The 16,260-nt window shown below is 41.2% G+C and overlaps 1 protein-coding gene across 6 annotated transcripts; it reads right to left on the minus strand.

The window, feature by feature from the left end:
• Nucleotides 1–6,121: 6,121 nt before the first annotated feature.
• LOC137424995 (uncharacterized) lies at nt 6,122–15,879 on the minus strand. Of its 6 annotated transcripts, none has more exons than XM_078776147.1 (7): nt 15,488–15,695; nt 15,120–15,350; nt 14,118–14,534; nt 12,867–13,012; nt 8,810–8,833; nt 8,585–8,710; nt 6,122–7,328 (listed from the first exon to the last, which is right to left on the minus strand). In XM_078776147.1, the coding sequence occupies exons 1-7, from the start codon at nt 15,594–15,596 to the stop codon at nt 7,017–7,019; spliced, it is 1,365 nt and encodes a 454-aa protein (XP_078632273.1). In that variant the 5' UTR covers nt 15,597–15,695; the 3' UTR covers nt 6,122–7,016. The 6 variants fall into 6 exon arrangements, with proteins under 6 accessions (XP_078632273.1, XP_067969074.2, XP_078632274.1 ...); XM_068112973.2 differs by having other exon boundaries at nt 15,120–15,353; nt 15,488–15,652; XM_078776148.1 differs by lacking the exon at nt 8,810–8,833 and having other exon boundaries at nt 15,488–15,879.
• Nucleotides 15,880–16,260: the final 381 nt, after the last annotated feature.

Here is a 16,260-nt window from a genome sequence, read left to right on the forward strand (position 1 = left end):
TTTTCATCATACACTTTTCATTATACACTTTTCATCATTCACTTTTCATCATTCACTTTTCATCATTCACTTTTCATTATACACTTTTCATTATACACTTTTCATTATACACTTTTCATTATACACTTTTCATCACACACTTTTCATTATACACTTTTCATCATACACTTTTCATTATACACTTTTCATCATTCACTTTTCATTATACACTTTTCATCATTCACTTTTCATCATTCACTTTTCATCATACACTTTTCATCATACACTTTTCATCATACACTTTTCATTATACACTTTTCATCATACACTTTTCATCATACACTTTTCATTATACACTTTTCATCATACACTTTTCATCATACACTTTTCATCATACACTTTTCATCATACACTTTTCATCATACACTTTTCATCATACACTTTTCATTATACACTTTTCATCATACACTTTTCATCATTCACTTTTCATCATACACTTTTCATCATACACTTTTCATCATACACTTTTCATCATACACTTTTCATTGTACACTTTTCATCATACACTTTTCATCATACACTTTTCATCATACACTTTTCATCATTCACTTTTCATCATACACTTTTCATCATACACGTTTCATTATACACGTTCCATCATACACTTTTCATCATACACTTTTCATCATACACTTTTCATCATACACTTTTCATTATACACTTTTCATCATACACTTTTCATCATTCACTTTTCATCATACACTTTTCATCATACACTTTTCATCATACACTTTTCATTGTACACTTTTCATCATTCACTTTTCATCATACACTTTTCATCATACACTTTTCATCATTCACTTTTCATCATACACTTTTCATCATTCACTTTTCCTCATACACTTTTCATCATACACTTTTCATTATACACTTTTCATTATACACTTTTAATCATACACTTTTCATCATACACTTTTCATCATACACTTTTCATTATACACTTTTCATTATACACTTTTCATCATACACTTTTCATCATACACTTTTCATTATACACTTTTCATTATACACTTTTCATCATACACTTTTCATTATACACTTTTCATCATTCACTTTTCATTATACACTTTTCATTATACACTTTTCATCATACACTTTTAATCATACACTTTTCATTATACACTTTTCATCATACACTTTTCATTATACACTTTTCATCATACACTTTTCATCATTCACTTTTCCTCATACACTTTTCATCATTCACTTTTCATTATTCACTTTTCATCATACACTTTTCATCATACACTTTTCATCATTCACTTTTCATCATACACTTTTCATCATTCACTTTTCCTCATACACTTTTCATCATACACTTTTCATCATACACTTTTCATTATACACTTTTCATTATACACTTTTCATCATACACTTTTCATCATACACTTTTCATCATTCACTTTTCATCATACACTTTTCATCATACACTTTTCATCATTCACTTTTCATCATACACTTTTCATCATTCACTTTTCCTCATACACTTTTCATCATACACTTTTCATTATACACTTTTCATTATACACTTTTAATCATACACTTTTCATCATACACTTTTCATCATACACTTTTCATTATACACTTTTCATTATACACTTTTCATCATACACTTTTCATCATACACTTTTCATTATACACTTTTCATTATACACTTTTCATCATACACTTTTCATTATACACTTTTCATCATTCACTTTTCATTATACACTTTTCATTATACACTTTTCATCATACACTTTTAATCATACACTTTTCATTATACACTTTTCATTATACACTTTTCATTATACACTTTTCATCATACACTTTTCATCATACACTTTTCATTATACACTTTTCATTATACACTTTTCATCATACACTTTTCATCATACACTTTTCATTATACACTTTTCATTATACACTTTTCATCATACACTTTTCATCATACACTTTTCATTATACACTTTTCATTATACACTTTTCATCATACACTTTTCATCATACACTTTTAATCATACACTTTTCATTATACACTTTTCATCATACACTTTTCATTATACACTTTTCATTATACACTTTTCATCATACACTTTTCATCATTCACTTTTCTCCTCTTTTATTTAAGGCCTGGCCTCTTTGAGGGCTATATAGTCTGTGCCTGGAGCCTCAACATAAAAAAACAACAAAACAAACCCCATGACCCTCTCAAACCCAAAGACTCCTGAGACCTTTTTGACCCCTAATAGCCTTTAAGACCCCGGAGATCCATTAAGACCACTAACAGCCCTTATGACCCTTTAGACCATAAGACCCTCTAGACCCCTAAGACCCGAAAGATCCATAAAACCCTTAAGATCCCGAATACACTTTAATCTCTTAAGACAATATAAACCCTGTTGCACCCTTTTCATCATCACTTTAGATCCTTTAGATCCTTTAACCCTTAGACCCTTTAGATCCTCTCGTCTTAGACCCTTTAGAACCCTGAACACCCTTAGTCTTCTTTATACCCTTTCGACCTTCACACCTTTCAGACCATTTAATACTCTGTGGACCCCTTAGACCTTTAGACCCCTTCGACTGTTTAAGACCCTTTAGACCCTTTAGACACTTTAGAGTTGAGTGCATTTCGATCCTTTAGACACTTTAGACCTTTTCAGACCTTTCAACCTTTTGACCTTCAGACCATTTGACCTTTACAACTTTTCAGACCTTTGACCTTTACACATTTACAACTCGACCATTTAGACCTTTCACTTGCAATCAACGACCTTTCATTTAGTACATCTTTCCATTTATTTGCCACACAAAACAAGTCCTTGCGAGGGTCTACACTCTACAATCTCTGATTGCTCTTTCTAGTTACTCATTATCACCCAGATTCCTTTTTTTACCTCGTTCCTGCACTTTGCCTCTCATTTTCTTCTGCCTGCAGCGTTCAGGTTTTTCCTTTCGTGTTCCTCTCCAACTCCTCCCTTCCCTATTTCATCCATCTAGCCCCCTTTGCTCCGACCCACTTCCTGTTTTTCAGCCTTGCTGTCGCCTGTCGCACTGTCGAGACACACAGCTGCTCCGTGCAGCTGCCTTCAGCACTGCCTCTGCATTCTGGTTACCGCACGACCCACAGGCTGCTTCACAGGCCACATTCTCACCCTTTTGCCCTTGTTCCCAATCTGCCATCTTTTTTACCCTACTCTGGGACGCACTCAGGCCTACTCTCATTCTCACTCAAGTGTGTCAAACTGATTTTAATCTCACTTGTATCCTTGTTCTGCACTCAATACCTAATCCACTCTTTCCTCAGTTCAACACACCTTCTAAATCCATTCCTCTTTACTCGATTCTCCCTCCTAATCCACTCATTCTAAACTCTTCTCCTTCCCCCATTCGACTTGACGCCATTGCTTGGCCTTGTTGATGCAATTGTCTTCATCTGTTGTTGCTCATTTTTCTCTCTTTTAATCCAAGCACCTTTACTTTTCTTTTGTATCATCATGCAGCCATTTATTCCCAAGATTCTGTACAATCTTTAGTTACATTCCCCTCTGTGCAAGTCGGGCCGAGAGCTCGAGGGTTGGTCCAAGACTTGCATTTACTAAGCGTGTTGTGAGTGATCGGGGCCACGTGACAATGGCACAGACGGCCTCGAGACTTTGGGCCTTGTTTAGAACATTGGCATACATGTTTACATCTGCTTTCACGACAAGGTGTCATGTTGTGAATTGCCAGGATTAAGACCTGATTTCTCATGGTCTCATGGCTACTTTAAAGTGCAATTTTGCACAAGTCACATTGAAGAGATTGTGCCAAAATTATACAACACGTTATATTATGACGTCAGACAAACTAATATGATTTGAACATTTTTATGCCTCTGCCCCCAAAGGTGGCAGAGGGCATTATATTTTCGGGTTGTCTGTCTGTCTGTCCGTATGGGTTAAACCTCGTTTTTCTTAGCAACCACATGTCCGATTTAGACGACACTTTCAGGGTAGGAGCGACACCCATGTACAATGTTTTGTTTTTTTAATGATAATTGTGATGTCATCGGTCACATGGTTTGGCAGCCATCTTGGATAGGAAAACGAACCTTATCCGATCAACCCAAAACTTCACAAATGTGATCCCTTACGCATACATATGTGTACATTTCATTTTTTTTTTTTTTTTTGTATACAGAATCGAGGCTCGTGAAAGAGCTAACATTTATTTCACAAACAAATCAAACAGACAAACAATATATATATATATATCTATAAACAAAATATATTTTTTTTAATGTCATATGTCACCTGGTTTGGCAGCCATATTAGCTTGAGTGCCGAAATAGAAAAAAAAAACCCTTCTCCGAAACCACTTCACCGATCGATGTGAAACCTGTCATGTCTGGCAAAAATGTGATACTTAAAAACAGCTGGAGAGATTTAAATCAAACTTGTTTATTTTTAGGACAGTCAACGAGGGCATCTACCTGTTGTCATGGGCAGGGACTACGTGGAGGCTTATTGGGGACACTGTCGCATTGCTCTAGTTTTTTGACAAACTCTTAATCCCACCTTTTTTCTTCCTGATCCGATCTCATTTTGATCATTATTTAATCCACAAGCTGTTGCTTCTGGCTGACAATGCTCAAATCCATGCCTTTACTACAATTAAATTCGTCTTTCACGAATAAGATGCAACTTTCTGCGAGTACTGGAGTGAAATTCCAAATTTCTCCTTTAATTTCTCCAAAGTTCTCATATAAGAGTTTGTATGTAAAGCACATGGAGGACTTGTTCGGAGACATCAGTGTACTTAAGCGTGGATTACAAGGATATTAGAAGACAATGGGCAGATCAACAGAGTATAAGGATTTGAACCTGGGGTCACAGCTTCATGAACTAATTGTGTCGCACTGCACCAGCACCATGGAATCCTCTCATGTTACATGGAACAGCAATGTGTGTCGAAACGTAAAATAATATAAACATGCCAAAAAAACACACAATAAAATTAGTTTCCATTAAGCGCTGCTATTTTTGCCCTTTCCACAGACCTGTTTTTTTTCTTCCCAAGTCATGTTAATCTTTTTGAATCTCTCCGCAGATGGGTATGCAAGTAAAATTCACAACATAAGGGTATACTCTGTACCAGACTTGTCTGTTGCTCTTAAAGCAGTCTCTTGGCAAAAGGTTAAGTGGGTGGTTTGGTGTTGCCTTTCCAGCAACTAGTGAGGGCAGGAATTTATAATTTGTTCAGGGTACTGGTGATAACTCGCCTCCTCTTCGTGAAAGACACCCTGGGATGAGCTCTACCAACGACTGGTGCTGGGAGACAGGTCCTCCGGCTTAACGTCCTCTCGATGGACAGAGCACAACATGGATGCCTCGCCCTGCATGCGAAATATCAAGGTGACAGTTTATAGCCGGGTCGAGATTCAAACTCAGGTAGACAGCTCAAAGGCGAGCGTCTACCACTAGGCCATCCAGCCAGCCCGAAGACCACTTAGCTACATTAAAACAAAATATTACAGCCATAAAGCTATACCGAGCAATTAAAATTAAAGTGATTTTCATAGATCGACAACTAACTTTATTAAAACCTGCATACATGTTCTTTAAAGTTAACACTCATTCCATCATAAGATGTTTCCCATGTCAGAATAGTCAAGTTCCTGTGTTTATTAATGCCTCTATCCATATTCCATCTGCTATTGATATATCCCAACTTTTGAAGACTTTCTCCTGGTGTACATTGAAACCCTCACACAGTCGTGATCTACAACGAGCAGGATTTGCCTTTATTTTGAGAGGAATCCCCCCAAAAAAGAAGAAGAATCGAAACTACTTCCCACTACGTTTCATAACTCTTCGGCCATTGTCTTTCATTTGTATTCAATATCCAACAGCGGCAATTCCATTGCAGGATAAAAGCCAAGTCGCAAGATCCCTATCATGAACCTTGACAAATAACCATTGTTATGGTTCTGAGCAAAGCAGCCTCATGCAGAACGTTATTTGTTTGCTATTAGGAGGAAAGAGGAAGAAAAAGAAACTTACTGTAAATCGGCAAAAAATATCATGTCTGGGAAATGAAAAACGGCAGAACGCAGCAATATTTAAAACCACAGTTTTATTAGTCGTGTAGATTTCAAACAATGATAAGGTCTATCTTTGTAACCGGCCATTTGTTCCTATCTACAGGTATGTACATTAAAATTGGGTTGGTGTCACGGTTTCCGTTGGTGTAACAAAGTTATCCTGTCCAAGATTCTCAGACTTTGCTGTGCAAGTTCTGCATAGAAAGATGTTGTGCTGATGGGTTGTTCGGCCATTCTCGAGGCCCACAACGTGTTCCATCAAAGGCATCGGTAAAGCTCTTTCGTGAAGATGAGTTTTTGTTTTATTATTTGGTATGTGGAGTGCGACCCGTGGCAGTTTTACGGATAAAATAAGGCGCATATGCATCAGGTACGTGAGGCAGTATTTTAAACAGGTAAACCTTAGCACCATCGCGTAACAATTTGATGAACATGATTGTGACGTCATCAACGTGAACTCCAATGCTGTAATGTCCAGACCTGAGGATGAGTTAAGAAAAATTACCTGAAAAGCAGGATTGACAGTTATTTTTAGCATGATAATATACACTATGAAAACAAAGCATGAAAAACTGTTGTCTTAATGCCACAAGGCACATGGAAACTCTACAATGTCTCACAAAGCATTGCATAAGATATCTTTGGTTTCTTCAACCGTGAACCGAAGAATGATTTAAAAAAACAACAACAAAGAAACACGGGACGGTACTCTGCTCGGTCATGGACTTGTGTTTCTCTGTATCTCTCAAAACGTGGTATATTTCTCAGCCTAACATTTGGATCTGTCTGTCTGCAGACAGGATTATATTCGTACAAGGAAGATCTGCATAGTGGTCAAGTTCCGTTCAGGCCTGTTGGTTCTTATGAGGCTTTTTCAGACTTTTCTGAGAGGTTTCATGAGGCAACGATGCTATCCCATTGCGGTGAGCATACTGGGGTGCAGATGTGATGCCGTCGAAGTCGGAAAGGTGATGTCAGACGATGGGTGCATCGTGATAGCACTATAGCCATGGCTGTACCGGCCTGGTGCTGCACCCGTAAAACCGAAGGAATAAGGAGGTGGCAAGGGGAGGTAGGAAGAGGCTGGGTGGTGAGCGGCCATCGTTGAGCCCGGGTCGGAACAGATGCGCCCCGAACGCTTAGCCCGGCTGCGAGGTTTGGACGACGGCTTGCGGTTCCTCGTTTGAATGCCTTCTTTTTTCATAGCTATGGGCCGTGCCACCTGTACGCCGATGAAGGGTAAAGGTATGACATCAATTCTAGGATCAAGTTGCTTTTATTAAATATATAGTCTTGATAATGCTTTAAAATTGGTTTGACACCAACAATTTTTTTTTCATAAACAATTTTAAACATACAAAAATTAATTATAATGTTAATGTTAATATTATGTTAATGCAGTGTTGATGTGTTTTATACCTCTCCCACCTCCCCCCAATCCCTCCCCTCCCACATTTCTCTCGATGTCCTTGCTCTCAAATGTTGTGTTTGTGTCCTTCCCCCTCTCTCCCCATCTTGTGTTCCGCTCCCCTTATTTTGTGTTTTATGTGTCGGTTGCCTTTTTGTGTGTTAGCTCTTTCACGAGCCTCGATCTTGTATACAAAAAAAACAAAACAAAAAAATTGTTTATACTGTTCATGATATACTTATGAGTACCCCCTTTAACCTTTTTATCCCCTTTACTATACAAAACTCAATGCCCATTTGATTTGGAATCACATATCTGCCCCATTTACATTGATTAGTCTGACGGAATGTATTGCTTGCTTTCTTCCAATCAGTAGCCAGAATTTATGGATAGCCACTTTCTGATTGGAGGAAAACACTCCAAACATCCAGTTCCATTCGCTTGCATTATGTGATTAAGTGTCAATCTCTTGTATAACATGCATGCCTCTTGATTTTACATTGATTTACTTTAACTTCATCATAATGTTCTCTCTTTCTTTCCTTATCTCTACAGAATTAAATGAGGTGGTGAGAGGTATCCATTATATAGCCAGTTGCAAAAGTTAAGATCCGAGTGGGCGAGAACATTTTGAGTGAAACAGTCCATGGTCAGTGACAACTCCAGGTGTCATTTTTATGTTAATAATCGGTTTTTGGAGTACCAGCAATTTAAAGTTTGTTTTTAAAACAAATAAAATGTATAACATATGTCTTTTCAAATGCATTGTTTTTTTGTGAAGAACCGATAAAGAATATGTTTAAGGATTCCAAAATATCTCAAAATTCCCAAGAGTAAGTAAGAATTTATAGTCAGTGACATTCATATTAAATCTTCATAAAGAATTATCTGAAAGATTTGTACCAAAACTACATCTTAGAGATTTTTTCAGCAAGAGCTGTGGCTTCTTCTTGACTCCACTGCTACAAATAACTGTTCTAAGCCATGCATGCGGTAAGCTTATGGAAAAATTAAACATCGGGGAAAGTGTTGATGTGGACAACACCACGCAGGTGCTGACGCATACATACGTTGTGCAGTTTGAAGTACAGGCCACAGGCATTACACACTGGCTCTCCATTGCCATTTCTTCGCCACAATGTTGTTGTGCTTGTTTGACAATTGGCACAGACCGTAGCTGTGCGGCTTGATGATGCCTGGAGAAAAGAAAAAAGGCCACAGGCATTACACACTACCTCTCCATTACCATTTCTACGCCACAATGTTGTTGTGCTTGTTTGACAGTTGGCACAGACCGTAGCTGTGCGGCTTGATGATGCCTGGAGAAAAGAAAATGGTGGTGGGGAAAGGTGGGGAAGAAAATAAGGGGTTGAGGGAGAGTAATAGATCAGCTCAGTGGTTAAATTTTGTTTGGCACATTTTCCTGGAAAAATAAATAAATCGCAGGACTTGCTCTATATTTGTAGTGCACCTGCTGCAGATAGAGGGTTAAAGTGGAACATTTTGTGGTTGCATATTTTCCATATGTTTGGTTTTCCATTTGCCCCGAAGAAAGGTGAAGTCTCATTTCATAGCCTAAAGTAACTGTAGAGCGGCTCGGTTGGTCGAGTCAGTAAAAACGTCGTTGCAATTCCCTCTGGTGTGTTCGATTCCCATGGATGCTTATGAGGGCAGAGAGGGGGGTTATACCCTAAAACGGAATGGTAATTATCTGTCTGAGATTGGTTCTTATCCATGGAAACTTTTATGAGTTAGCACGATTGCCCCGCACAGATAATAGGGTAGTGGTGGCTCAACCACCACCCTACACAGTTATATCAAATTGGGCATATGTTACATCACTAAATTGTTTTTTTGTTTCTATAGCAACAACACATCCTTAATAAACAAAGTTCAGCCGTACAAAGGTGAATCAATAAATGTATTCACTATGTACCAATTTAATTGGGTGCACTTGGTATCTTATGTTGGCAATTCAACAGAAACATAGCTACATCTATAGAAGTGGTTTCAAAGTCACTTGAAGGATGGGAATAAGACAAACATCTAGTTAAGGCCAGAAATTACATTTGAACACACAAAGTTGGCATTATCAAAACAATATTTCTTGTAAAAGTTCTAGATATAGCCCATTCCTTTTTATTTTTCAATAAACGTTCTTTTATAAAGTGTCTAGGGCTCATGGATGAAAGGTGAAAATGTTGCAGCCTGAATTGGCCATTGCGTAAAGAGGATAACTATCACAGAAATAAATGCTCGGGTTTCAGCATACTATTGTATACTACAATACCTCCCTGCGGTTCTACACTTGTGGTGAGACCCACTATCTCTATCGTTATCAACTACATGCTGATGAAGACAGCTCTATTGCAGAAATCGAAGAGTCCTTGCACATTGCCCATGTTGTACGTACAACACGTGGCCTCGTAACAGAAGGTACCAGAAAATTGTTTGCCGTTTTGTTGAAACATTCGATTTTAAAATGGGGGAACTTTGAGTCTACAAACTGGTTCTACATCACTTGAATTATGATGACCAGTGAAGAACCCCTCCTTACAGACGAGGTAATCCCTCCAGAATTGCCATATTTTAGTACGACTTGTAATACCCACTCCCACAGAGTGGTGCTATGCCATACATATTTATATAGCGGCACAACTGGGGTCCGCCCCCCACCCTGAACCCCCGTGACTATTAATTTTTATTTACCACCCAAAACCTTCCCATGCACATCCCAAGTGCAACCAGCAGTTTTCAACTCATTCGACATCGGAGTTAAGAAGTGCTTAGAAGTCAAACAAACAAAAAACACTTCTTGAATTACAGTATGATATATATATATATAATTATAGTAAAAACAGGACAATACCAGTTCCAACAGTTACTGTTCTTCTGTTATTGTGGTTTTATACAATTTGTAGATACATGACAAAAGGTTTGTTTTAACATATCACACCAGGGTACAATGAACCATTTATTTCACGAAGGACAAGGATCTCAGGACACATAAAATGAACGTACGACATGGAACCAAAAAGTTTTTCCACTGAAAAAAAAGAAAAGAAGGATTCAGAGCCAAAAATATGACATTCTAATGGCAGCATGGAACCCACCCACTCATTGCTGAAAATAATGTGTGACAATGTCTAGAATCTATGTAGAAATGGACTAAGAATTGTCCTAATGTTTCCACTTTGTTTACAGGGGAGAAAATATTTTGACTCCCCTCATACATGAGATTATGCAGAAATCGGAGATCATAGAACAAACCAGGTTGCTTATGGCATACACACCTTATGGTTAATGATCTGGGTAGAAACAGTCTAGTGCAGGGTTCACCTTACCAATGTGTGATGTGCATGAAAACAAGAGACCCTGAACAGCTACAGGTCAAATCATACCCATGTCGACTCACACCTAAGTACCCAGTAACCCTAACCAGAACCTTGTACTTGGTTTAAGTGATTTTTAAAACACGGAGTACATACTAACTTGGGCATGACTTAACCTGTGTTGGGTTCAAATCAATCTGCAACCTCCTCTTGAACTCAGTATGTACCCATTTTTTGTGTTTGTTTTTTAGAGGATGCAGCTATTTCAAATGGTATTGCAATTTGTGGCAGAGAGAAGTTGCTTCCGCCTGTCGCAACAGTTGAGAAATTCAAAGTGACCGAACGGTCGGGCAGCAAATACACCCACTATGACTGTTTGTAGCAGAACATTATTATTTTTTGTTGTTTTTTTGATGCGCTAACGGTGCAAGACGACTTTGTAGCCATGCGGTGTGGAACTATGAGTGAAAAGGGGAATGGAGTGGCTGGTGCGTGCAACTGAAAGTGAAAAAGGCATGAAAGTATGCACGGAACCAGCTAGGAACATGAATGCACACCTCATGCACTTTTTCAACCCCTCACCCTCCCCCGCTGCCTCCCAACCTCCATTCCACTCCCACCAAAAAAACCTTCTAAGCTGAAAGATGTTAAAGGTAGTACATGAATATATGTGTATGCATATATATGATTCATGTGAACAAGTGATGACCGAAGAGCATTGCAATCGATGAGCTTTGTACCATGGAGGCAGTGGGTGGGAGTGTGGGGATTTGAGGGGGGAGCAGTGACTGTGGCAGGGTCAGGAAACAGGCGTTCTAGCACAGGAAGCAGGCGGCTGTGGCTTTGGCTTATCGCGAGCGACCACAAGGCGCAGGCATCCGGAGGAAGAGTGAGGTAGGAGTTGAAGAGGGAGGGAGGGACAGAGAGCAAGGGATGTGTTTGAGGTGTTGGTGGAGGGGTGGTCAAACATTTGAGCTCACTCGGGACGTGAGAGCATTGAGGGGGCAGCAGTGGTCATTGCTTGACAAGGGGGAAATGAGTGCACACTGGTGCAACTCAAGCTCTGATGTGGACTCACTCCCAGATTATTTATTTATTTATTTGTTTTACTAGGTTCGGGCCCACTTGGGGACAACGCCTGTTTGCATTGCGAGTTTTGCACTGATTGTGTTTCTTTTCCCAAATCTGCCCCGTTTTTGTTTGTTGAATCCACGCAGGCGCACAGTTTGTTATTTTTTTTCCTCCAAACCATGTGTTTTTTCATTGCATTCGGTTCAAACTCCTCCTTCCACCTCCCTCTAACTTACACATCCTCACCCCACTCCTTTCTCATTTATTTGGCCTTTTCACTCTTTTGGCAATGAAGCATAGATCACTCAATAATGACTCCCTCCCCACCTTAAATAAAATGCTCGCAGGGGACTCCTTACACCCAATCAGATGTGGCATCATATCACAGTCCGAATGTCAAACCTCAGAATTGTATAATGATGTTATGAAAATGGTTAAAAGAAAGATGTCACTTTTGTCGACATTCTTGTGCAATGGTGGAGCATCCAAAAGAAAAAAGTCCCAATCGCGAGCGATTCCACAACAGTGTGTGCCTTGAAATTATGCTTGGTGAGAGAAGCCTGGTGTTGGCTTAGTGGTTAGGGTGCCGGCTTGGGATCCTAGGATCCTGGGTTCGAATCCCGGTCGATCGCTAAATTAACACCAGGGGGGTTGACTCAGCCTGTCATCCTTCCGAGGTCGGCAAATTGAGTACCAGCTTGCTGGGATGAATGATCACGGTGTGTACCCTGGCTTAGAATAGGTACACCGTATCCCTGCACATCGTAAGAGGCGACTAAGGGTTGGCGCCAGGAAGGGCATCCGGCCATAAAAACATTGCCTCAAACAGGGAACCATGATTGTCATGGGGCCCGCAAGGCTAACCCCTGCTCTAGTGGGGAAAATGGCCTTAAAACGATCATTCATTCATTCATTCATTCATTCAGAGAAGGACTAAGTGGCTGCTCACCAGTCTACGCTTGGGTTTGATGAGTGGCCGATTCTGGCCATTGGCGCGGTGGTACAGGCCGCATGCATTGCATAGGTAATGGCCCCCTTCATCTCTCCGCCATAGAGGGGTCGCTGTGGCCCCACAGTTCACACACTCGCGTGTCTCTGCAGGGAGGAGGAGAGTAAGAGTGGTATGTAAGACACACATAGCTCTTGCTGTGGACGCAAAATGCCAAACATCATCATTGTATTCCCTTTTATTTTGAAGTGAAAAGTACAGGAGACGGGTAGGACACGCAGTCGCCAAAAATAATTCTAAATGACCTCCCTCCCGTAACAAGTGATGGGAATAAGAGTCAACAACACAATGAGCGAAGAAGCATCACATGTAGAGCATTCCAGGGGGGGGGCAGGCAGATTATCTCACCCTGAAGGTCGTTAATGAGCCAGATGGGTTTTCATCGGCATTCCGATAACGACATGGCAATTATTTTCCCGAGACGAAGCTTGAATTACAATCGCTAAGAATCCAAATCCTTAACATTGCCTTCCGCTGGATTTAAACCCACAACTTCTAGGATCCCAGTCCATCGTCCTCAGCAACAGGTCACCACTGTGCCAGGTATTCCTTATAACAAAACCTCCTACAGTTTTCTTTATAGGATCAGATGAAGTGCCCCTGAAATCTCAAGAGAAATGAGTGGATTTTTGTGAGGGATCATATGGCACGTTCAAGAGGACGTTTACATTTGTGTAATATATATTGCACAATTAATTAATTTTTATTGTACTGTGCTTTGGTACTACTACTACTACTACTTAATTTAAATTAAAAAGTGTTTCATCAAACGGATTCATGAGATATGTCTTGTTGAATGCTCAAAATTACAACGTTTAAGGTACAATAATGCAAGTGGGTTTCCTGTAAAAGAGAATAGACCAAAATTGCTGTGGAATCTGCTTTGATCAACTACTTTCCTTTCGCGGCTTTCTTCGCACGCAAGACGGGGCAGCCCAAGGCAGAAATGAACTGATCGTAGTTGAATGTTACGCTACGTTTAGACGTGCTAACCTTATCCTAATGGGGGTGGTTAGCACAGTGGAATAATGTGCTCGAACTGTGCAATTCAGCAAGCAAAGCTTGGTAAGTTCACATCCCGAACCAATCCATAATCTCGAGGTACGACTTTTAGAAAATGGGTAAGAACACGCACATTCATGCAGGAGGAGCAGCGAGTTTCAGGTGACCATGCGCACATTTCTGGCTTACCTATGCCACTCAGTGGTTGTCCCTTGTTCTCATGGGGTCCGCCAAACATGAACATTCCCTGAAATTCGGGGCTGGCAATCGCGTACCCAGGGGACAGTGCCTGGAGTTGTTGCTGCTGCAGCATGCTGGGGGGCGACGGCGACGGCTCGGAGGATGCGGCACCATCGCTACAGGAACGCACGGGGCTGCTCGGCGAGCCAGGGTCTTCATGCCCCGAAGGCGAGCTGCGTGGAGATCCGCCCGATTGTGGCGGCGGCAGGTGTCCTCCAGTCGGGTATACAGGAAGGAGGTGTGGAGCTCCGGACCAAGGTGAGGCTCCGGGTGCTGTGGAATGTGGTGGTACAACGGGTCGTCCACCTTCAAACCAGCCGAGTCCTAGGAGCTGCGCGCGTGTAGCTGGAGGTCCGGAGAGCCGAGCTGCGAGGAGGTGATAGGACATGGTGAAAACTAAAGAGATCGATCAATATTGGACAGACGTATAACTAGATCTGTCTATGTGTTAATCTGCAGCGATTTGGATTTTAGTACATGCGGTCAATATAGATATCTCCCAATCTACATGTATAAGACAAAGAATATATATATTGGCAAGTCCCATATGTTTCAGGCTCAATGCTCCCATGGAGAGTGCACTGAGCAGAATGAGCGCTTGCCGTGCGCACGTAGAGCCTTATTTAAAGGCGCATCCGGGAAGTGATCCCGTTACGCATCTCCAGGCAGGGCCTATCGCAGCCCCTGCACTTCCTATATTGCGCGCATCGTGATAACGGACCACGCTGATGCAACCAATGTGTGTTCTGTCCGAGGAGACAATCTGTCCCACATAACCAGCTTGTGTGTGTGTGTGTATGTATGCATAATATATATATATATATATACATATATATATATATATATATTTGTATATGTATATATACACACACACACACACACACACACACACACACACACACACACACACACAGTTTGCAACACTTGTATATGATATTGGATGATTCTTACTGTCCCGGTAGTCGAAGTGCATGGGACCAGTCGGAAAGTGCATGGGGTCAGGTCGCGTTTCCATTGCGTAAGACATAAGGCTGTCCCAGTCCTCCAACCATGGTGTCTCCCCGGACCCCAATGAGACTCCGTGCGTTAACGGAGCCCCCGCCTGGACCGGCCAGAGGCTTGAGGTGGCACCCAGGTCCATTCGGGACACAAGGGTTGGAGAGGCGCTCAAACTGAGGGTCACTGCTGAACAAACAAGAGATAAACAGCAAAGGTATCGGATAAACATAGCCATCTTGAATTACGATTCTACAAATAAAATAGGGCAAATTGTCTCCAAAGAAAACGAACCCAAAACCCATGACCGGACGGTCTCCCACCGTAAGAGCACGAACGTGCTTGCAACTGATGAATTGGCTTGCAAATGAAGATCTGCGAGTCTTCTCTCACTCCAGGTAGTCTTTCCTCGCCTAACCTGTTCCAGTGCATTGAAGTCCCTCCGTGTCCGCTTTAAAGCGCCCGCTCATGATCCTTGCTTAGCGGGTGCACCGGCCCGACCTAACGTGTTTCCACCCCCCTCCCATCTCCCCCTCCCCCCGGCCATTGGCTGCCAAGCTGGCCAATCACGGGACAACAAGTCAAGCGAATAGGTTTATCATCTCCTCCGTACTCACCTGACGTGATGCACCGTAACATTTGCATTATCTCACGTGCTACGTCGCTGGTCACGTGCTACGTAAAGGTCTTCCCTGCGTGGGTTAAACGGGGTTTTGAACGTTGGCTCGACGTGACCTATTGTTTTCCTCCTCCCCAGGCGACGTGGGCAGTGGGCTCCGCTCCACCGAGGTGGTTGTTGCCCTCATAATTCACCGGGCTGTGGTCAATTGCTGGTCATGAGATCGCAGGACCGTTACTTAGGTAAACCTACGACCTTTGCACCAAAACACGAGACCCGCACTCCTCGTACTCGGCCGAATCAATATGGGTCGTTTTTAACCATTTTGAGAAACCTATAACCCCAAACTCGTGTTGTCTGCCGTACCTGTGTCTGCTATAGGGTCTCGTGTTAAGGTGAACGTGCTGTCTGTGATTGGTCGCCACCACCTCCAATCCACCACAAAATATGCATTCATTTTATTTTTAAATAATACTT

This window comes from Myxine glutinosa, chromosome 4, assembly GCF_964187855.1.
Source record: "Myxine glutinosa chromosome 4, kmMyxGlut1.1, whole genome shotgun sequence".
NCBI classification, from domain to species: Eukaryota; Metazoa; Chordata; class Myxini; order Myxiniformes; family Myxinidae; genus Myxine; species Myxine glutinosa.

Coding starts and splice junctions, on each gene's coding strand:
- LOC137424995 (XM_068112971.2), bottom strand. CDS start 15,596: ATGCACTGGAACAGGTTAGGCGAGGAAAGACTACCTGGAGTGAGAGAA. Junction 15,354..15,487: donor AGCACGTTCGTGCTCTTACG/GTGGGAGACCGT, acceptor TTGTTTGTTCAG/CAGTGACCCTCAGTTTGAGC. Junction 8,834..12,866: donor TCAAACCCAAGCGTAGACTG/GTGAGCAGCCAC, acceptor TCTTTTCTCCAG/GCATCATCAAGCCGCACAGC.